This window comes from Neophocaena asiaeorientalis, unplaced genomic scaffold, assembly GCF_003031525.2.
Source record: "Neophocaena asiaeorientalis asiaeorientalis breed wild unplaced genomic scaffold, Neophocaena_asiaeorientalis_V1.1 scaffold629, whole genome shotgun sequence".
In the NCBI taxonomy this organism is placed as follows: domain Eukaryota; kingdom Metazoa; phylum Chordata; class Mammalia; order Artiodactyla; family Phocoenidae; genus Neophocaena; species Neophocaena asiaeorientalis.
This window is the reverse complement of record NW_020175468.1, coordinates 3286134-3308517: the sequence shown is the minus strand read 5'-3', so window position 1 is coordinate 3308517 and position 22384 is coordinate 3286134. Positions and strand designations below refer to the sequence as shown.

The 22384-nt window shown below is 54.4% G+C and overlaps 2 protein-coding genes across 3 annotated transcripts in view; both read left to right on the top strand.

Annotated features, from left to right (window-relative positions):
* BICRA (BRD4 interacting chromatin remodeling complex associated protein) overlaps nt 1–1126 on the top strand; it is a gene marked incomplete at its 5' end in the record, with an annotated part of 20151 nt that extends 19025 nt beyond the window's left edge. The window contains one exon of the mRNA XM_024768244.1: nt 6–1126. Within this exon, the coding sequence (XP_024624012.1) occupies nt 6–212 (207 nt within the window). The remainder of the gene's footprint in view (nt 1–5) is intronic.
* Nucleotides 1127–5677: 4551 nt separating this feature from the next.
* On the top strand, nt 5678–22384 carry EHD2 (EH domain containing 2). 2 transcript variants are annotated; one of them, XM_024768834.1, is made up of 6 exons: nt 5678–5754; nt 7772–8232; nt 8590–8687; nt 12508–12920; nt 18734–18898; nt 21558–22384. In XM_024768834.1, the coding sequence occupies exons 2-6, from the start codon at nt 7829–7831 to the stop codon at nt 22107–22109; spliced, it is 1632 nt and encodes a 543-aa protein (XP_024624602.1). In that variant the 5' UTR covers nt 5678–5754; nt 7772–7828; the 3' UTR covers nt 22110–22384. The 2 variants fall into 2 exon arrangements, with proteins under 2 accessions (XP_024624602.1, XP_024624601.1); XM_024768833.1 differs by lacking the exon at nt 5678–5754 and having other exon boundaries at nt 7758–8232.

Sequence of the window (22384 nt, the reverse complement as noted above, 5' to 3'; positions counted from 1 at the left end):
CGCAGGACGACACGCTCACGGAACACCTCCAGAGGGCCATCGACAGCATCCTGAACCTCCAACAGGCCCCCGGCCGGACGCCCGCTCCCCCGTACCCACACGCCGCCCCGGCGGCGGTCACGCCTGCCTCCCCGACGCCCCTGCACAGGCCGGAGGCCTACCCGCCCTCCAGTCACAACGGTGGCCTCGGCGCCAGGACGTTGAACAGATAACACCGGGCTGGTCTTCCCTTCCCTGTCCCCTCGCTCCGCAGGGACGCCGCGGGGAGGGGGGAGGGGGGCAGCCGGGCGTCCGACCTCAGCCTCCTGGGGGACACGAGCCGGGGACCCCTTGAGTTTTTCTTGCCTAAGTTATTTGAGTCACAAAGGCCTCGTCCCCCACCTCCTGCTTCAGCTGGGTTGTTGGATGGGGGTCGTGGATTTCGGGGAGGGGCTGTAATGTAAACTGCCCCCCTGCCAAAGGAGGGGGTAATCCTGGTGTGTCATTTCCTATTTCTTCCCATTTCCTGCACACTCCGCCCCCCCACCGGGGGACACGTGCGCTTTTGCCAGGGATGAGGGCTTCCTGGCTGTCCCCACTGCTCACGCGTCTCCGGGTACCGGGCCTGTCCGTGTGGCTTCACGGATCCCTTCGTGGAGGGCCCTCAGAGCCGGCAGGTCCTTGCGAGCTGCGCTCAGCCTCTCCCCACCGCCCCCCACAGGCCGAGAAAGGAAACGCACGGGAGGGGCGGCGTGAGCCTGCATGCGGGGACCCCCAGCTGGGAGCGCTGTGCCCGCGGGCAGCTGTGTCCCATCCATGTGTGTGCGTCCCGCTCCGTGTCCTATGTCCCTCTGTGTGCGCTCGAATGAGAACGAGAGATTGAGAAGCCTCCAGTCCCTCGACTGAAATCCGAGCACCTCCAAAACAGGAAACCGGGGTCTTCCTCCCACCCCATCCCCAGCCAGTCTTCCCTCTGTTCTTCCTGCCGCCAGCCACCCACGCCAGATTTCGAAATCTTGGAGACAAAACTAGTACTGTAAGATAAATTTTTTTGTACTGTATTTATTGTGTATAACGATTTTTTTAAAGGAGAATTCTGTACATTTAGAACTCTTGTAAATTAAAAATCGATCCTTTTTTTTTAAAACTGTACTGACGGCCCCCCCCCCCCGGCCCCCTTTGCTTTCGGGTCTCTGGGGACTTGTTTGGAGTCCGGGGGTAGGGGCGACAGGTGGGTGGGGAGGGGGATTGCGAGGGCTTAGTCCACATACACATGTGAGCCCCTACTGGGCGCCAGGCCCTGTTCCAGGCACAGGGGTGCAGCTGAACAAGACAAGTGCCTGTCCTGGGAGGGCCAGCTTGGTAGTGGAGAAGGCAGACGGTGAAAAAGTTCAGCCAAACGCAGGCGATTCGTATCATTCCTGCTAAGGTTCTGTGGTCTCTGGGAACACGGAATTAGCAAATACTGAACCATCGCTCCTGGGGGGAAATACAGGGTTAGCTTCCTGCCAGCCTCTGGTCACGTTTTTGTCAAGCCGTCAAGACATCGCCTTGTTTTGTGTGTGTTTCTGTTTAAAGACACCTCACCTAATGCATAGTGCTGATTCGTTAACATTGAACTCACGGCCAACGGCACTATAACTCGTGCCTGAGTGAAACTTCTCTAACCCGTGTTTTCTCCGTGAGGCACATCCCAGCCTTCTTGTGCTCAAGCACTTGAGACAGCACAAAGCACTACACCTGGGGGCCACTTAAAACAGAGAAATCAGGACTTCCCTGGTGGCGCGGTGGTTAAGAATCCACCTGCCAATGCAGGGCACACGGTTCGGTAAGATCCCACATGCCGCGGAGCGACTAAGCCCACGCGCCACAACTACTGAGCCTGCGCTCTAGAGCCCGTGCTCCGCAACAAGAGAAGCCATGGCAATAAGCCCGCGCGCTGCAAGGAAGAGTAGCCCCGGCTCGCCACAGCTGGAGAAAGCCCGCGCGCAGCAAGGAAGACCCAACACAGCCAAAAATTAAATTAAAAAATATATATATGAAAAATAAAACAGTGAAATCAACAGAAGCACAAAACATGTGAGACACGTGGCACTAAATAGACCCCCAAAAGGATACTTCATTTCCAGTACGAGGGCGCCGCCTTGGCGACTCAACGTTTTTGCCACTCTGTGCGTGTCCATGGAAGTGCTGCGAGTTTGTGGCATCACAGACATCTTAACAAGTGGACTCAATCACAGATAGGGCACCTGCTCACAGTGAGGATTGACTGTAAACGTGTACAGTGTCAGAGATGTGGGGAAAATCAAGCAGGGTGTGTTAGTTTCCCATGGCTGGCATAACAAAGTACCACCAATTGGGTGGGTGGCTTAAAAGAAAGAAATGTATTCTCTCAGTTCCGGAGGCTAGAAGTCTCAAATCAAAGTGTGAGCAGGGCCACAGTCCCTCTAGAGACTCTAGGGGAGGATCGATCCTTCCTTACCTTTTCCAGTCTCTGGCCCTCCCAGGTGTTCCTTGGTTTGTGTCCACATCACTCCAGTCTCTCCTTCCAAGCCATCTTCCCTGCACATCAGTGTGTCTTATAAGGACACCAGTCATATTGGCTTAGAGCCTATCCTACTCCAGTATGAGCTCATCTTAACTTGATTCCATCTGCAAAGACCCTATTTCCAAATAAGATCACATTCATACCTGATTCACTAGGGGTTAGGATATTGACGTATCTTTTGGGGAGCCACAACTCAATCCATGACACAGAGTGAAGGAGTGGACAAAGCAGCTGCTATCCCCTAGAACCCCTTTGTGTGAACTAGAAAACGGCACCCCTTTCTCCTAGAGTTTGGAGAGCAGCATGTGACCTGGAGTCCAGCCCCCTTCATACAAGCGAGTGCTTTGTGTAGTGAACAACCCGCCCAACTGCACATGACGGCCCTCAGGATCAGGTAGGAGCGGAAGGCTTCTTTGAGGAGGTGACATTTGAGCAGAGAGCTGCATGAAATAAGGGAGGGAACCACGGGGAGATCTAGGGATAGAGCACCCAAGGCAGTGAGAACAGGCAGTGCAAAGGCCCTGAAGCAGGAGCGTGGGTGGAATGTTAAACAGCGAGGAGGCCCTGTGACTGGAACCTAGGGAAGAAGGGGGTGCAGACAAGAGGTAAGGTCAGAGAGAACAAACGGGGCCTATCCTGAAGGATCTTGAGCCCCACAGTGATGACAGCTTTGACCGTGAGTGAGGCGGGAGCCCCAGGAGGGTTCCGAGCAGAGAGCTGAGCTGTTTTAGGTTTCCCGGGCGCCCTCTGGCGGCCGTGTGGGGAACCGACATGGCGAGGAGGCGACTGCCATAGCCAGTGGGAGTGACGGCGGCTGAACTAGGATGATGCTCCCCGTTCCTCTTCAGGCCCCTGGGGGTGTTTGAGGGGGAGGAGCATATACATGGGATCTCCAGGAGAGGGACCGCCCCCCTTCCTAGCTCTAGACCTACTTCCCCCGCGTACGTAATAAAGCACTGAAGGAGAATGGCAGTTCTTAACATCCTCTAATCCCCTGCAAGCTCCCGGAAGACCTCACGTGGCCTGGCCGCGTAAAGAAGTTTGCCAGTGATTTCCACCTGCTCACGGCCTCAGTTCTGAAAGGCTGGCTGCATGCAGCCCGAGCAGAGGAACACGATGACTAACGTTTTCAGAACACTTACCAAGGCACTGCTCCGAGCCCTTCACCTGGGGTATCTCACAGAAGCCCCCGTGTGGGAATTGATAGTCCCACCTCGCAGGTGAGGAAACCGAGGCCCCGAGGGATGCAGTAAGTGTCAGACTGGGCTGCAAGCCCGGCGGTCTGGCTGGGAGCCTGCGACCTTCCCCTGTGCACACCCAGCTTGGGGGGAGGGGTGTATATAACAGCAAGCCTTGGCCGGCTGTGCAGGAGCCAGAGACGCTCCCCCTCCCGGGCCCCTGGGCAGGAGACCAAAACTGATCTCAACTCCTACGGTTAGTCCTTGGGACCAAACTTCTTTTTTCCATGTGGACCATTTTTAAAGTCTTTATTGAATTTGTTAACAATATTGCTTCTGTTTTATGTTTTGGTTTTTTGGCCGCAAGGCAATGTGGGATCTTAGCTCCCCCATCAGGGATCCGGCCCGCACCCTTTACACTGGAAGGCGAAGTCTTAACCACTGGACCGCCAGGGAAGTCCTGGGACCAAACTTCTTAGATACTTGCTCTTAGACGCTAGGGGCAGCAGAGTGGGCATCTGGGGGGTCCCTTTTCTACAGCTGAGCCATCTGGAAAAAGAGGCCAGGAATGGCTACCTCAGGGCCCAGATCACCTGGACACAGAGCAGGATTGGAACCCAAGATTGACAGTGTCCGAACTACAAGCTCACTGGCTGCCTTCTTCCACCTTTTTTTTTTTTAGTTTATTTATTTATATTTATTTTGGGCTGCGTTGGGTCTTCATTGCTGCTCGCGGGCTTTCTCTAGTTGCGGTGAGCAGGGGCTACTCTTCGTTGAGGAGCACAGGCTCTAGGCGCGCGGGCGTCAGTAGTTGTGGTGCATGGGCTTCAGTAGTTGTGACGTGCGGGCTTCAGTAGTTGTGGCACACGGGCTTCAGTAGTTGTGGCTCACGGGCGCTAGAGTACAGCAGGCTCAGTAGTTGTGGCACAGGGGCTGAGTTGCTCTGTGGCATGTGGGATCTTCCCGGACCAGGGCTCGAACCCGTGTCCCCTGCATTGGCAGGTGGATTCTTAACTACCGCTTCACCAGGGAAGTCCGTGAAGGCGTATTCCTAACCACTGTGCCACCAGGGAAGTCCCATCCGTATATTTTGAAAAATCCACAAGTCTGGTACTTTCCTGGCGGTCCAGTGGTTAAGACTCCACGCTTCCACTGCAGGGGGCCCCGGTTCGATCCCTGGTTGGGGGACTAAGATCCCACATGACGCACGGCCAAATAAAAAAAAATTTTTTTTTTTTAATCCACAAGTTTGTGACATGGTAATAGGGGCTGGTGTATCAGCTCACGATTAGCTGTGGGTCTAATCAGCGATGAGTGAACAATCCCTAGAAATTCCAAAACAACCGAAGTTGTGAGGACATCAGCGATTCCTCTTGCTGACAGTCTAAAATCCCTGCTCTCATGGAGCTCATGTTCTCGTGAGGGAGATCATCGCTGAAGCAGAGAAATGTAAAATATGTAGAGTGGTGATAAAGATAGCAGAGAAGAATAAAGCAGCGATAATGGATAAATCGTGGGAGATCAGGGAGGGCTTCCCAGAGGAGGTGACATTTGGGTGGAGACCTGAAGGAGGGGAGGGAGGGAGCCACTTGGATCCCTGGGGGAGACAGCATTCCAGATGGAGGAACAAGAAGTGCAAAGGCCCTGAAGTTGGAAGGTTGTATGAGGAACAGCGAAGAGGCCAGTGTGGCTGGAGCTGAGCGAGCGAAGGGGAGAGAGAAGGAGGTGAGGGCAAAGGGAGCCCGCAGATCGTTCAGGGTCTTGTGGGCCACTCTGAGGGCTTTGGCTTCTACTTGGAGTGAGAGAAGAGCCAAGGAGAGCTGTGAGCAGAGGGGTTTCATGAAGTCGTTTAAGTTTTAAAATTATTATTACTGATAATAAATTATTAGTAGTATTGGTGTTATTGTTTTATTATTACTATTCCCACGTTACGAAGGGAGACAGGGATGGAGTTTGAACCCGGCACCGGGATATCCGCGGGCGCCTTGAATCCCCGCGGGACCCCCGCCCAGCTCGTCCGCCCGGTCCAGCCGCCTGCGCGCCCCATCGGTGAGTGGTCCCCGACCGCAGCTGTCGCCTTCCAGCCTCCGCCCGCGGAGCCCCCGAGTCTGCCTTGGCTCTGAGTTATTTCCCTGCTCGCCAAAGACCCTCAGTTCCCACCCCAGTCACTGTGTAACGGTTTCCCGGGTCTCCCCACTCCCTTCCGAAACCTCCCTGTCTCCCCCACTCCCCCCAGCCCCTTCCAGTCTTAACAGCGTCCCCCACTCTCCTCCTCCCTCCCAGTGTCTCCCACTCCCTCATTCTCTCAGCCAGAGGGGATCCCCTCCTTGGGGTCTCCCTCCACCGCCCTCATCCATCTCTGTCCTATTTGGTCCCTCCTCCCACCCACAAGCTCCTCTCCTATCTCACCAACCCGATCGCCTGTCCAGTCAACCCCAAAGCGTCCTCCCCAAGATGTCCCCCAGGTCCCTCCCTGCATAGGGCACCACCCAGGGCTCCCTCCCTCTGCCAACATCCCAGGTCCTGGCTCCAGCCTCTCCTTTACCTCTCTGGCATACCTTTACGAACCCGTGTCCCCTGCATCGGCAGGCGGACTCTCAACCACTGCGCCACCAGGGAAGCCCCTGATTTGCAGTCATTTTTGATGTTCAAACTGTCCCATCTTTGGCCAGTGGGAGTCCTGTCAAGCTGAGTCTGTGTCCCTGTGACATGCCCCATCTATGTCTGAGCACTTCCCCACTGTCTGACCCAGGCTCACTTGTTCTTTCCCCACCTCAGCCCCAGAATCAGCCATTTCTCCAAGAAGCCTCAGTTTCCCTTTTAGTGGAAAATGGTATTTAGAGACTCCAATCTGACGAAAAGTTGGTTCTGTGAAAAGATCAGTGCAATTATAAACATCCAATTAGACTGATCAAGGGGGAAAAAAAGGAAAAAGCAGACACAAACGACTGATATCAGGAATGAAAGAGGGGACATCACTACAGATCCTACAGAGCATGAAAGGATAGTAAGGAAATGTAGAGAACACGGTCTGGGTGCTGCAAGTGCTCACTGCTGCTGGGTTGGTAATTATTTCTCTCCCTAACTCCTTAGACCTATGATAGGAGTGCAGGATCTGCGGTCAGGTTGCCTGGAGTCCCAGCTTGAGCACTTTGTAGCAAAGTGATCTCGGGCAAGTTATTGCTATCTTCTTGAACCTACATTCCCTTGTCAGAAAAGTGGGGATAATAATAGCCCTACCTGACAAGGTTTTTGTGAAGATTAAATGAGTTAGAGCAGTGTCTGGCATGCATTGATCATAAATGTTACATTCTTGTGAATGCCCAAGCCCCATCATGATCTGGGGGGACCCAGGCAGTAGTTCAGACTCGTTTCTCATCCTTGTGCCCATGTGTCCAGCCACTCTGTCCATCCGTTCCACAGCTCCAGGTCATGATATCCCCCACCCTCTCTGCCTAAATGCCCTTGTCATGCCCACTCTTTAGGGAGCAGCTCAAAAGTCAGCCCAGCCAGAGCTTTCGCAATCCTGTGGTTGGCTCACCACGTCCCCCTCTGGTGCCTACGAGTCCACTTGCCCGGCATTTCCCAAGCATCATTGACTGCTTGGTGCCCAGGTTCTGTCCTCACTGGAGGCTCTGACTGTGTGGGGGGAGGGGGGGGCTGGTCTCTGAAGTATTTTTGCATCCATAGCTCTTGACACATGGTGTGATTTCAGTGAAAATGTGCAAAATCATGGGAGGGGTGGAGGAGAAAGAAAAAGATGAAGGAATACGCTTCTTCCAATCGGCTTCTGCATCGTTCCCTTTGTTTATCTCTTGGTCTTCCACCATCAATCCCCCTTCTTCAATCATGCCATTGTTACTCTGTTTCTCTTCCTCCAGCTGGAATAATCACCTTCTTCCTCCTTCAGCCATCAACTCCTGCCATCCACCAACAGTGCTCTAAGAAGCTCCTCTTCCCTACCCATTCCACCACCGTCTTTCTCCATCTATTCGACCTCCTGGCTCCCTTTCTTCTCCACCTCTTCCTCCAGGCAGTCCCCCATCAACATCCTCTCCTCCCACAGGTAGCTCTCCCCCCGTGCATCTCCATCAGCGAGCTCAGCAGGCAGTGTGCAGCCACCATGTTCAGCTGGCTGAAGCGGGGCGGGGCTCGGGGTCAGCAGCCCGAGGCCATCCGCACGGTGACCTCAGCCCTCAAGGAGCTGTACCGTGAAAAGCTGCTGCCTCTCGAGGAGCACTACCGCTTCGGGGCCTTCCATTCACCAGCCCTGGAGGATGCTGACTTTGACGGCAAGCCCATGGTGCTGGTGGCCGGCCAGTACAGCACGGGCAAGACCAGCTTCATCCAGTACCTGCTGGAGCAGGAGGTGCCCGGCTCCCGGGTCGGGCCCGAGCCCACCACCGACTGCTTCGTGGCCGTCATGCATGGTGACACCGAGGGCACCGTGCCTGGCAACGCCCTCGTCGTTGACCCAGACAAACCCTTCCGCAAACTCAACCCCTTTGGGAACACCTTCCTCAACAGGTGTGCAGCCAAGAGCCAGGAGTGCATCTTCCTGTCCCTGGCCCCCCAACCCTGCCCCATCCCTGCCTGTGTTTCTCTCCTTTTCAGCCCCAATTCCCTTCTCTCTACTAGATCCTTCCTCTTCCTGCCTTCTCTAGGGGAGCAGTTAAGCCAGGGACGCATGGGTTCAACCGCTGTCTAGCTGGGTGGCCTTGGGCAAGTGACTTAACCTCTCTGTTTCTCTCCTATCCTCATCTGGAAAATGGGGATAACCATCCCTGAACCTGATTCTCCTCGGTGCAGTCCCGGGTTCCCTTCTTATGTGTCCTCTCCTCCCGCCCCTCCCTGCACTGACCCCTGACCTTCCCTCTACCCCAGGTTCATGTGCGCCCAGCTCCCCAATCAGGTCCTGGAGAGCATTAGTATCATCGACACCCCAGGCATCCTGTCGGGGGCCAAACAGAGAGTGAGCCGCGGTGAGTGAGGCCCGGATCTCTGGGTCTGAGGGGGGAGGGGCTGGGGGCCTGGACTTTTGGGTCTGAGCGGGGAGGGTCCCAGGGTCTCTGCTAGGACTTGGGCCTGTGTCCGCGGGCCCTGAGCTGGTGGGGTAGCAGAAGGGAGCTGGTGGAAGGCTGTGATTCCTCCATGTTGGCACACGTTGAAGGGTGGGGGAGGCGTGTGGGTGAACACGTGCGAACGGGCTGCAGTTGCATATCTGGGTGGGTCTGGAGGATGGAGGGGGAGAGATCAAGAGAGACAGAGAGAGATACACAAAGTCAAAGATGGACAGAGATTCAGAGGGCGAGGCAGAGATACAGAGAGACAGGAGACCCAGCGAGGAGGCCGAGCCGGGCAGGCAGGCCCTGGGCCCGTGTGAGCTCTTGGCTCTGTGTCTGGGCCCCAGATGGGGCTGAGGAGGACCTGGGAAGGGGAATCTGGGCGGGCGCCAAGGGCGGCCTGGAATTTGTAAACAGCTGTGCAGGGGGAGCGTAGAGGGGTGGGGGTGAATTCCAGCGGGACCTCCGAGGGAGCCCGGCCCCCACCCTCATTCCACCCAGCATTTCTGTCCCCTTCCACCCCTGTCCCACAAGGCCTCGGAGGCCAGAAACTGGGGCAAAGGAGGCTGCAGTGTGGGGCAGAGGGGAGTGGGAGGCCACTGCAGGGAGGCAAGGAGGCTGGGCCCCGGGGGGAGGGCGCGGACGGTTCGGGAGGCCCTGGCTGCTGCCCAGGAGGCGCCTGTTCCCCGGAAGAGAGGCTGTGGGCGGGGGTGGTGGGGGGAGCTTGGGGCTGGGGCCTGGGAGAGTCGGAGGGGAGGGAGGCCTCCAAGCCAGGGCAGGGGTGCAGGGTGGGAGCCCAAAGGAAGTGGGGAAGAACAGAGAACAGGGTCTCCTTCCCTTTCAGCAGAGGTAGGGGAAGAGGAGAGTCCGTCCATCTGTCTGTAAGGATGTGTGTGCGTGTGCGTGGGCGTCTGGGAGTTTGTGCCCGCGATTGTGGCAGGGTGTGACTTTGTGTGCAGCTCTGAGGGACTCCGGGGGGCTTTGTGGGATTGTGTGGGACAGTGACTGGTGGTGTCTCCATAGGTGGTTGTATTGTGAAATGTGTGTGTGAGCGTGTTGGGCAAGGGAACTTTTCTGTGCGGATCATGTAGTGTGTGTCTGGGAAAGTGTGTAATTGTGGGTGTGACTCTGAGGTGTCAGGGCTGTGCTTGGGACGGTACCTGTGTGCGGCTGCGCCCTTGTGTGTGCGTGCGAGTGTATCTTTTGTGTAACTATACGTGACTGTGTCTCTACTTTGGTGCGTGTGCTTGCGTGTGCCTGCCGCTGTTTCTCTGTGCGGGTCTCACACGTCTCTGCGGTCGCGTGGCCACGGATATCTGTGTCGGTTCCAGACTGTGAGCGGGGCTGCGTTTGGGAGTGTGCTTCTTGTAGTGTGCGGCTCTGATGGTGTCCAGGTGTACGCTCCGGAGTGCACGCGTGTGTGCACTGGTGGAGCATACGGCCTCTGCCTGGGATATCTGTGAAGGCCACACGTGTGTGACTGCAGCATAGTGGAGCCTTCTGGCGGGGTTCACATCTGGCCTCTGCTCCTTCTAAACTGTGGGACCTTGGCTGAGCCACTTAACCTCTCATGCCTCAGTTTTCTCATCTGTAAAGCGGGAACGTGATAGTATCAGCCTCATAGGTTGCCCTGAGGGTTCAATTTAAATGTCGAAATGTGTGAAGCACTTAGAGCAGTATTTGGCACACACTAGGTGCTATGGAAGTGCCCACGATGACTGCTTTTCCTCCGCAAGGCTGTCGTTGTGCGCCCCCGGGTGCCTCTCTGCCACGTCTCCCGTTCCCGCGCTGACTCAACCTCCCTCCCTCTGTCCCTCCCTGCATGAGACACACTTTCCAAAGCCGGGCCGCTGTGTGTGTTTGTGTAGACATTGGGGAGGGAGGGGGGGCCCCAGCTGCTGTCCCTCTGGTGACCCGGCCCTTTCTCCCCGCAAAACAGTGTCACCCACGCCCACCCCATCCCATCCAGTCCCCAGTGGCTGCAGGAGGCTGCTTCCTCCCATGCAGGATTGGCCTGGCACCAGCTCCCCAGCAGAGCGTGGAGGCCCACGGGGCTGCTGCTCTGTTGCTTCCTACCTGCGTATCTGGAGTAAATCCCTTAACCTCTCTGTTCCTCAGTTTCCCCTTTTGGAAAATAGGGGTCATAAGGGTGCCTGTCTCCTGGGGTCGTTTTGAAGATTCAATAAGTTGAATCGGGAAGGGCATGAGGTGACTTCAGGTGAATCAGCGATGGCTCCCTGTCCTGCCAGTTAACTCCTCATCCCCCAGGTTGCCACTCTGTTCCCTCCTCCTGGAAGCCCTCCCTGACCACCCAGGCTGGGTCAGGCGCTCCCCTCTGGGCTGCTGCACCCCAGCCTGACCACTCTGGACTGTGAGCCCAGTAAGGACGGACCTGGGGCTGCCTGAGCCACACTGTGTCCCCAGCACAGAGCAGGCGGCTCTGGGCATGGCTCCTGGATGACACCCCCAGCGGTGTCTCACAGGCGTCATGAGAAGTGTTTGTTGAGTGCTTACCATGCGCCTAGCACCATTTTTTTTATAAGAGTTTTATTGTGGTATAATTTACATGCCTAAAGCTCACTCATTTTAAGTGTATAGTTCAGTGCCAGGCACTGTTGAAGCTCTTTATATATCTTAGCTCATGTGTATTACTTAAAATTTTTTTTTAAATTTTACTTATTTATTTGGCCGTGCGGCATGTGGGATCTTAGTTCCCCCACCAGGGATCGAACCCGCGCCACCTGCATTGGAAGCAAGGAGTCTTAACCACTGGGCCACCAGGGAAGTCCCCTCGTGTGTATTCTTTTAATCTTCACACAGTTCTAGGAGGTAGGTCCTATGATGATTTCCATTTTACTGAGGAGGAAACAGAGGTTCAGAGAGGTTACCTGCTTGCTTAAGGTCACCTAGCTGATGGGGGCAGAGCCGGGATTCAAACGTGGGTCTTCCCAACTGCCAGGTCGGGGGGTCTCAACTGCTCCTCTCTCCCAAGCGTCACTTGTTGATGAATGAATGAGCGAACAAGCAAAAAAGCAAACAGCGTGAATGAATGAGTGAGTGAGGAAATGAAAGGTGAAAGGGATGAATGAATGGACCCAGGAGCCAGCTGTTGGGATGGGTGCCCCACGAAGGCAAGGACCTTGTCTGAGTGTTCTCTGTGGGACCCCCAGTGCCCAGGACAGGGCCTGGCACGCAGAAGACTCAGTAAATGTTGTGAATAAATGTAAAATATTTAACACCTGCTATGGCAAGAGCATAACCAGGGCCCGAGTGAAATCTTTAGTTGCTGGATGGTGGGGAGATCTGACGGATCCTGGGGAGGGGCTGGGGTGATGGAGGCACTCGGGGGCCTTGCGGGGGGTAGGGGTGGTGGGTTGTCCATAGAAGCACAGGGAGTCTATTAGGAACACTTGAGTGTTTCAATAACTGGGCCAATGCCCGCTGCTAATATCTGCCCAAAGAATGAATGAAAAAGGGGAGGGTGTGATTGTCGCCTGTAGTAGATGGCTTGAGAGACGGGGGCCAGAGTGATGGGGGAAATTCTGAAGGCTGTGGAGACAGAGCGGTGGGGCACTCTTGGGGCCTCAGCTGTTTCTCATAGACAAAAATTTCGAAGGTTAACAATCTGAACATCCGGTACAGTCTAACTTGAGTCCAAAGGAATGGCTGCATCCCAGTGGCTGAAGGCTCGGGTGCTGACCTCTGCCCCTGGCGCCCATGTACCACCCCCTCCCCCTAGGCTACGACTTCCCGGCAGTGCTGCGCTGGTTCGCCGAGCGCGTGGACCTCATCATCCTACTCTTCGATGCTCACAAGCTGGAGATCTCAGACGAGTTCTCGGAGGCCATCGGCGCCCTGCGAGGCCATGAGGACAAGATCCGTGTGGTGCTCAACAAGGCCGACATGGTGGAGACGCAGCAGCTGATGCGCGTCTACGGGGCGCTCATGTGGGCGCTGGGCAAGGTGGTGGGCACGCCCGAGGTGCTGCGCGTCTACATCGGTTCCTTCTGGTCCCAGCCCCTCCTGGTACCTGACAACCGGCGCCTCTTCGAGCTGGAGGAGCAGGACCTCTTCCGCGACATCCAGGGCCTGCCGCGCCACGCCGCATTACGCAAGCTCAACGATCTGGTGAAGAGGGCCCGGCTGGTGCGGGTGAGCAGTAATGGGGGGCTGGCTGAGCAGTAACCGGGGCTGGGGAGGCAGCGGCAGCTCTTGCCTTTCCTCTGATCCTCCTCTACGTGACTGCTGGTCCCTGGCATCAACTCTCTGATTAGTTAAGTTCTCTAATCTGAGAAAGTTCTCCTGCTGTGCCTGGCCCTGTGCTGGGTGGTGCTGGGAATACAGCAGTGACCAAGGCAGTCCAGGGGAGAAGACCACCCCATCCGCAGACAGTGACCATCCAACGTGGTCAGGGCTGAGACTGGGGAGCCCAGGGGAAATCCAGGAGGGCTTCTTGGAGGAGAGGGCATCTGAGCTGCAAACTGGAGGATGAGGAGGACAAAGAGGGGAAGAGATTCTAGAAAGCAGGACCAGCAAGTGCGTGGACTGGAGATGAGAACATGGCCAGCTCAAGGAAGAGGAAAAAATGTCAGTGTTGCAGCCAGTGTAGACAGTGGGAGTAACTGAATCTGAGGCTAGGGACAGGGGTGGGGTGGGGTGGGTGAGAGATCACCCAGGGCTGTGGCCTGGAACTTGTGCTTTGTCCTGAGGGCACCGGGGAGCCATGGAAGGTTTCAGAGCAGGGGAGGGACAGGGTCAAACTCTAGCTGCCTTCTGGAGGGTGGATGCAAGGGCAGTGAGACTCGGCTCCCAGACCAGGGAGGAGGCTGGGGATTGAGGATCAAGGGGGAGCCTGGATCAGGACAGGGCCTCCGGGACTGGGAGGGCAGAGCACTGGTTTAAGAGCGTTTTGGAGGACGAATGGAACATTCACAGGGGAGGCTGCCTGCCAGGGTGGAGGTGGGGCAGGAAGCTGGGCAGGCAGAGAGGCCTGGAAGGTTATGGGGGATGGAGGAGCCTGAGGTGTTGGTTTAAGGAGCTGCAGAGAGGGGGTGAGTCAGAGCCCCACCCCCACCCCAGGAATCCTTGGGAGGGAGCCGCCCAGTGTGGTCGGCTCCTGAGGGCTCCAGAATCCACCTTTCTCTCGTCCTCTGCCCAGGCCCTGGACTGTTTCCGTCTGTCTTTCTGTCTCTCTCTGTGTGTGTCTCTCTCTACATCTCATTTCTACCTCTTTCTCAGTTTCTCTCTCTCCCTTATTGTCTCTCTTTTTTTCCTCTTCTCTTCCCTCATTCATTCTCTTTTCTCTCTCTCTTTCTCCATTCTCCCTCTCTCAGTCCTCCCTCCCTCAGTCTCCCCCTGGGTCACCCTCTTCCCCTACGGACCCCGGTCCCCCAGATCCCTCGGGGAAGCAGACAGCAGCGGGAGGGGGAGCCCAGGGTCCGTGGGACCCAGGGGTGGGGTGGGGCCGGACACCTGGTGCCCCCGCCACGCAGGAGGTGGCTCCGGAAACCCAGACAAACCCCGGAGTCCGGGACCCGCGCCCCGGCCCTCCCCGCCCACCCACGTTATCTCTTCCTGGCACCTTCCGCGGCTTCCTCTCTGGAAAAGCCATTAGTGCCTGGCCTCCTCCTGTCTTCTGGGTTCCCGAGGAGCCGCCCTTAGGCCCCGTCCCCTCTCCCCGTTGGCCCGCTCTCGCAGGCCCCACCCACCGGCCTGGCCACACCCCTGCCCTGATTGGCCTTCTCAGACCTGCAGACCACTCCTTCCCCTTCCTCCTGCAAATCCATCTATGGCTCCCCAGTGCCAATCAAGACACAGGGTCTACAATGACCAAGCCTTGTTGCTTCTCCCCTGCCCCGTGTCACCCGCTCATCCCCCACGTGTGATTCTGCCACACTTGGTCCAGCCATCAAACAACAGCACACACCGTTTACCTCCCCATATGCTCTCCCCCAACAGTACAAGGCCTTTCCGCACTCTTGGTAACTACCCCTCTGTGCCTCAGTTTCCCTGTCTGTCCCAGTGTCCGATGTGGATGAGTCCTCTGGCTCTGCCCTTTGGTTGAAGTGGTAGCTGCTGCTAGAAAGGGCGATTTCACTGTGCTGTGACACTTGAGGCCAGGGTCTTGGGAGGTTCTGATTCTAAGGAGACCAGGATGCCGTGAACCTTCATACCGAGCTCGCTGAGGTGACTCGATAGCATTAATTCAACAAACAATTATTGAGCACCTACAATGTGCTCCTGCACTGTTCTAGGTCCTGGGGATAGAGCAGGGAACGAAACCAGATAAAGTTTCTTTTCTTGTAGAATTGCTTTTTAATTGGGAAGTGGTTGTTAAACAAATTGATCTCTAATATTATATTGTATGTAAGAAGGATTATGAAGAAAAATGAAGCAGAGAGAATGGTGAGAGGCTATTTTAGGGTCACTGGGGAGGGTCTCCTGGAGTAGGCGATATTTGAGCAGAGGCCTGAAGGAGGGGAAGGGGTGAGCAGAGTGGAGATCTGGGGGAGACCATACCCAGGCAGAGGGAACAGCAAGCGCAAAGGCCCTGAGGCCGGGACGTGCTTGAACAAGGAGCCCAGGGTGGTGGAGATGGGAGATGAGGATTCAGAGCCAGCCAAGGTGCCACCAAAATGTTTAGCATTCTAAACCTATGACTCATTAAAAGGACTTTTTTTTTTAACATCTTTATTGGAGTATAATTGCTTTACAATGGTGTGCTAGTTTATGCTTTATAACAAAGTGAATCAGCTATACATATACATATGTTCCCATATCTCATCCTTCTTGCGTCTCCCTCCCACCCTCCCTATCCCACCCCTCTAGGTGGTCACACGGCACCGAGCTGATCTCCCTGTGCGATGCAGCCGCTCCCCACTAGCTCTCTATTTTACATTTGGCAGTGTATATATGTCCATGCCACTGTCTCACTTCATCCCAGCTTACCCTTTCCCCCTCCCCGTGTCCTCAAGTCCTACGTCTTCATATCTGCGTCTTTATTCCTGTCCTGCATCTAGGTTCTTCACTAAAAGGACTTTTTAACGAGTGCTTTTAATTGAACATTTAAGACCATCTCATGGGAAAGCACTCATGTTCTGTCAAACGTGCCCCCTCCCACCTCTGACCCCAATGGCTCTCAGGTCCTCTTCCTTGCAGGCAACCCCCGTGAGTAGTTTCTTGTGTCTTTTTCCAGATATATTCTATTTTTATTTAAGCCTATCCATTTAATTATTGAGCTTCTTATTAAAAATAGGACATATGAATGCTCTTTTCTTTCTCTCCTTTCTTTTTTTTATAAAAATATTTATTTATTTATTTGGCTGCGGCAGGTCTTAGTTGCGGCGTGAGGGATCTTCGTTGCGGCGTGCGGGATCTTCAGATGCGGCGCGTGGGATCTTTTAGTTGCAGCATGTGGGCTCTAGTTCCCTGACCAAGGATCGAACCCGGGCACCCTGCATTGGGAGTGCAGAGTCTCAGCCCCTGGACCACCAGGGAAGTCCCCTCCTTGTTTGCTTTTCGATAACTTATGAGATCGTGGCTCAAAGGTTCTCAAGTTCATTGGTTTATTCCACAAATATTTCTTGAGTCTTTTCTCTGCACACTGTACCGACGCTGGGGACAGAGCGAACAGACAAGGTCCCAGCCCTCCTGAAGCTCACATTCTGATGGAAGGAGACAGAATAAGTAAACTCACAGATAAATGAAATAATGATGAATTGTGATAAGTGCTGTGAATGAAACAATAAAAGTAAAGGTAGAAAGGAATTGGATGGTGGTGCTTGTGGCACCTGCTTCCCATAGGATGGCCTCTGTGAGGAGGTGACATCAAAAGGAAGCTGAAGGAGCCAGTTGTTGGGAGACTAGGGCAGAGTTCCAGGTGGGGAGTAGCACGTGCAAAGGCCCTGAGGTAGGAAAGTGGTTGGCATGCTGATTAAAAAAAGGACAGCAGGTGAGGAAGCTGGAGCAGATGGAGGGAGATAAAGTTGCATGAAGTGGGAGGAGCCAAGTCGTGTAGAGCAGTTTCAGGCCCTCATTACACTCTTAAAAATTATTGAGGCCCCCCAAGAGTTTGTATGTACACGGATTAAATCTTTCTATATTAACCATATTAGAAGTTAAAACTGAGGGTATTCCCTGGCGGTCCAGTGACTAGGACTCAGCACTTTCACTGCCATGGCCTGGATTCAACCCCTTATCGGGGAACTAAGATCCCACAAGCTTCGCGTTACATCCAAAAACAAAAAACAAAAAACAAAAAAAACCAGTAAGTTAATACTGAGAAAACGTTTCATATTCATTTCTCTCATAATATTAATTAACCAACAATACTTATATAATTTTTTTTTTCGGCCGTGCCGCGTGGCTTGTGAGATCCTAGTTCCCCGACCAGGGATCAGACCTGTGCCCTCAGCAGTGAGAGCACGGAGTCCTAACCACTGTACCGCCAGGGAATTCCCAAACAATACTTATATCCTTATTAATAAGTAACACTTATTATAAATGTTACCTATACATTTTGATCATGTCGAAGTATACTAGTGAACAGATATTGATAATAATTAACATTGTAAGATCATTTAAAATAGCAAGAAAAAATCTACTACCTGTTAACCTAAGTAACAGATGTTGTATGAAAATTAACTGTTTTCCAAACCCCCAAAAAAAACCCAACTTAGGGAGGACAGTGGCCCTGTTTTACATGTTTGCAAATCTCCTTAATGTCTGGCTTCAGAGGAGACCTCTGGATTTGTGCATTTGTTTCTGCAGTCAATTGCGATATCTTTTAGCCTTTAAAAACTCGACTGTCGGGCTTCCCTAGTGGCGCAGTGGTTGAGAGTCCGCCTGCTGATGCAGGGGACACGGGTTCGTGCCCCGTTCCGGGAAGATCCCACATGCCGTGGAGCGGCTGGGCCCGTGAGCCATGGCCGCTGAGCCTGCGCGTCCGGAGCCTGTGCTCCGCAACGGGAGAGGCCACAACAGTGAGAGGCCCGCGTACCGCAAAAAAAAAAAAAAAAAAAAAAAACTCGACTGTCCACTGGGGAGGAAATGAGAGTAAAAAGACACACAACACCTTAATATTCTTATGAAAATAGTTTTGAGTCTGAAAACCCCTGAAAGGGTCTCGGGGACCCCGGGCCACGCTTTGAGAATTGCTGCAGTAGGGCCTTATCAGCTGTGGGAGGAATTTTGCACTTGGATAAGAAACAAATTGATACATAGTAGCAGTGTCTCATGGTGCCGCACTTGTTCCTTAAAACAGCAAAACAAAACGAAACAAAAACGACCCTCCAGCTGCTACTTCATGGGGGAAGGATTGGAGGGGCTGGAGGGGCCAGAGGAAAAGCCAGGAGTCCAGTGGGGTGACTGGTGTGTCCCCCCAGGCAAAAGATGGGATTGCTGGGATTGGGGGTGCAGCAACTGAGGTGCAGAGAAATGGAAAAGTAGAAGAGAGATTTAGGAGTTAAAACGGCTCGCTGATGAAATAGATGTGGCCAGTGAGGAGAGAGAATCAAATCAGGAATGATTTTCAGATTCCTGGGCTCCACTGGGTAGGGAGAGGTGGAGGTGCCGTTTGTCTCCCGAGATGGGCACAGCTGAGAGTGGCACGGCTCTGGGAGCTGGACCTGAATTCCATTGCGGGCGTCCTAAGACGGAGCTGTCCAGGAATGTTGACAAGGCAATCAGCTCTGAGTCTTGAGCTCCAGGGAGAGGGCAGGGCTGGTATGTAGATTTGGCAGTGGACATGGAGGGATGTTTATGCCACGGGAGGGGCTGAGAGTACCTAGAAGAGATGGGAAGCCCTTGTACCCACGGCAGCAGCAGCTCACCTGTAATTGTTAGAAATGCATATTCTCAGGCCCCACCCCAGACCTAGTGAATCAGAAACTCCGGGCAACCCGTGTTTTAACGAGCCCTGCAGGTGACCGTGAGGCAGGCTTAGGTGAGAACTCTCCTCCCCACAGGTTCACACCTACATCATCAGCTACCTGAAGAAGGAGATGCCCTCTGTGTTTGGGAAGGAGAACAAGAAGAAGCAGCTGATCCTCAAGTTGCCTGTCATCTTTGCCAAGATTCAGCTGGAGCATCACATATCTCCCGGCGACTTCCCGGACTGCCAGAAGATGCAGGTGGGAGGCCGCCCAGGAGCAAGGCATCAGGGGTGATGTGATGGGAAGGTTGGCTTCCATGGGCTCCGGGATGGGACCTTGAAAATTAGAGGGATGGATGGCAGGTTCCTGAAAGCACTTCCCACAAATGATTCTGTGGGAGCGTGGTTTTGTGAATTAAGGGAGTGAACAGCAAACCCAAAGCAACTGTGGCTTCGTTAGGATAGAAGTTTATTTCTCTCCTTCATAAATGTCCTGGAATATGGTCCAGGGCTGGTTTGGTGCTTTACAGAGCCAGGGACCCAGTCTCCTTCTGTCTTAATTCTCCTCCAAGTCTGGCCTCCAGTCCCAAGAACCCCATCATGGTACAAAATGGCTGTGGAAACCCCAGCCATTGTGTCTGCATTCCAGCCAGAAAGAAGAGGGGGAGGAGCGGTGCGGGAGGGGAAGCTAATGGTACAGTCTCTCTCTTTAAAAACACTTACTAGAACAGTGCTGTCCAATAGTACTTTCTATGGTGACTTTCTATGCCGTGCTGTCCAATGTGGTAGCCATTAGCCACATTAAAACTGAAAGTTTAGGTTTTAGTTTTAACTAATTTAAATTTAAATAACCACATGTGGCTACTGCATTGAACAGGGCAATTCTAGAGTTGCATGTGCAACTCGTGCTGACATCCAATTGGCTAGAACTTAGTCACATGGCCACAGCTGCTGCAAGGGAAGCTGGGAAGTGTAGTCTTTTCTCTAGGTGGCCAGATACCCAGGTAACGTTCAGGGATTCCATACTGAGGAAGAAAGGAAGATGGATATTAGGGGATAACCGGAGGCTCCTCACATGTCCAGGCCTAGGATTAACCAGTGTCAGGGGAAGCACTGAGTCTGGGTGTGGCAGTGTGGGGTAAATGAAGAGCCGCAGGAGGTGGGCAGGGCAGGAGTGACAAATGGACGTGGGGACAGAGGTCCAGGCTCAGGCATGGAGGCAAGGACTAGCGCCCCTGGCCCAGGCTCTGTTTTGAGGTTGTGTTAGGCTGATACTGAAAGCCTGTGACCTTTAGGTCTTAGATATTTCTAGTTCAATACTGAACAAGTATAACAGAGTGAATTTCCCCTTGGTCACTGACTAGCTCTGTGAACCTGGTCAAGTCACTTAACTTTTCTGAGCCTCAGTTTCTTCAGCTGGAAAATCGGCATCCTGATAGTATCTACCTTGGATGCTTAATTGGCCAGTGTTCGCGACGTCCTTAGACAGTGTCTGGCACAGAGTTTGGGCCGAATCAAGGTTTCTCAGCCTCCACACTCCTGACATTTGGGCCCAGATAATTCTTCCTTGTAGGGGGTGTCCTGTGCATTGCAGGCTGTTTAGCAGTATCCCTGGCCTCTGTTCACTAGATGCCAGTAGCACCCCCGAGTTGTGACAATCAAAAATGTCTCCAGGGGCTTCCCTGGTGGCGCAGTGGTTAACAGTCCGCCTGCCAATGCAGGGGACACGGGTTCGTGCCCCGGTCCGGGAAGATTCCACATGCCGCGGAGTGGCTGGGCCCGTGAGCCATGGCCGCTGAGTCTGCGCATCTGGAGCCTGTGCTCCGCAACAGGAGAGGCCACAGCAGTGAGAGGCCCGCGTACCGCAAAAAAAAAAAAAAAAAAAATGTCTCCAGATATTGCCCACTGTCCCCCGGGGGACACCGTCATCCCTGGTTGAGAGCCACTGGGCTAGATAAAGAGCAGCTGTGAATATTACACTGACATTTATTGGGCACTTCATCCAGATGAATTCATTTTGCCTTTCCCACCTTCCAGTGACGGGAGTGCTAGTTCTCAACCTGTTTTACACATCTGGAAACTGACAGGGAAACCAGAGAGGTCAAGTCACTTGACTGAGGACACACAGCTCCCAAGTGGCAGAGCTGGGTTGGAACCTGGGCAGCCTGGCCCTGGAGTCCTCCCTACTCATCACCATTAATCACACCCCCATCTCTTTATGGTCATGATCAGTGGAGCTCTCTGCCTTGGCTCTGGAAATTAATGTGGTGCTGCGATATGGATTGGTCTTTGCTGCAACTCTTCTGGGGCAATCGCTTTAACAGCTGCACGTGTGAGAAGCAGCGTGACCACAAACCCAGCCCTGCAGCGGCTCTAGTACCAGATGACTTCTTGCCCCGGGGGTGGGGGGTAGTCCCAGGATCTCCTGATGACCTGTCCATCCCAAACCTAACCTCCAAATATGGAGCAAGCCGCTTAGCCCTTTCTGTGTGGTGGGGTAACAGAGCCAGCAGGGTGGCAGGAATTGCATTTTCTCAACTTGCATAATGGTGGGGATGCTGACTGGGCAGCTGGGGTACCGTAGAGGGTGGGCAGGACTGAGGGCTGATGGGTGTGCTCTGGTAAAGCCGTGGGCTGATGTCAAAATGTTGAAATCCTTCTCTACCAGCTGGTGAAAGGCCCCTGCTCTCCCTACTGTCCAGGGATTCTGGGGTCATGCCCGGCACTGGGTGGGGTGGGGGGCACCGTGGGACCTTGCTGCCCAAGTCTCTTCTGAGTGGTGGGTACCCAAGTGGATTGGGGTGTTCAGATAATCAAATACTTCTGCACCTCTCTGTCAAGAGCTGCCCGGAGCCAGCACGGGGCTGGGGGGCTTCGGGATGGTGCCCCCTGACTTCTCTGTGTTCCCCTCCCCACAGGAGCTGCTGATGGCTCACGACTTCACCAAGTTCCACTCGTTGAAGCCGAAGCTGCTGGAGGCGCTGGATGAGATGCTGACCCACAACATCGCCAAGCTCATGCCCCTGCTCCGGCAGGAGGAGCTGGAAAGCACGGATGTGGGCGTGCAGGGGGGCGCTTTCGAGGGCACCCACATGGGCCCCTTCATAGAGCGGGGGCCTGACGAGGCCCTGGAGGACGGTGAGGAGGGCTCGGATGATGAGGCTGAGTGGGTGGTGACCAAGGACAAGTCCAAATATGATGAGATCTTCTATAACCTGGCACCGTCCGATGGCAAGCTGAGCGGCACCAAGGCCAAGACCTGGATGGTGGGTACCAAGCTCCCCAACTCTGTGCTGGGCCGCATCTGGAAGCTGAGCGATGTTGACCGAGATGGCATGCTGGACGACGAGGAGTTCGCCCTGGCCAGCCACCTCATCGAGGCCAAGCTCGAGGGCCACGGGCTGCCCACCAACCTGCCCCGCCGCCTGGTGCCACCTTCCAAGCGGCGCCACAAGGGCTCCGCTGAGTGAGCCAGCCGCTGCCTGCCGGCCCTTCCTCCCTCTTGCCCTGCTGTGGCTCCCCAGCTCTGGATGGCTGCACGCACATTCCCACCCTGGCCCGTGCACCCTGCCTGCCCACTCTCCCAGCTGCAAGGATGGGGGTCCCTCTGCCCCCCACTGCCAGACAGTGGGGACCAGGGGAGGGGCAAGGCTTCTCTGCCCACCCTTCACACCTCTACCCTCACGTACACTTAGCACATCATTCGACACTAATACACACACACACACACACACACACACACACA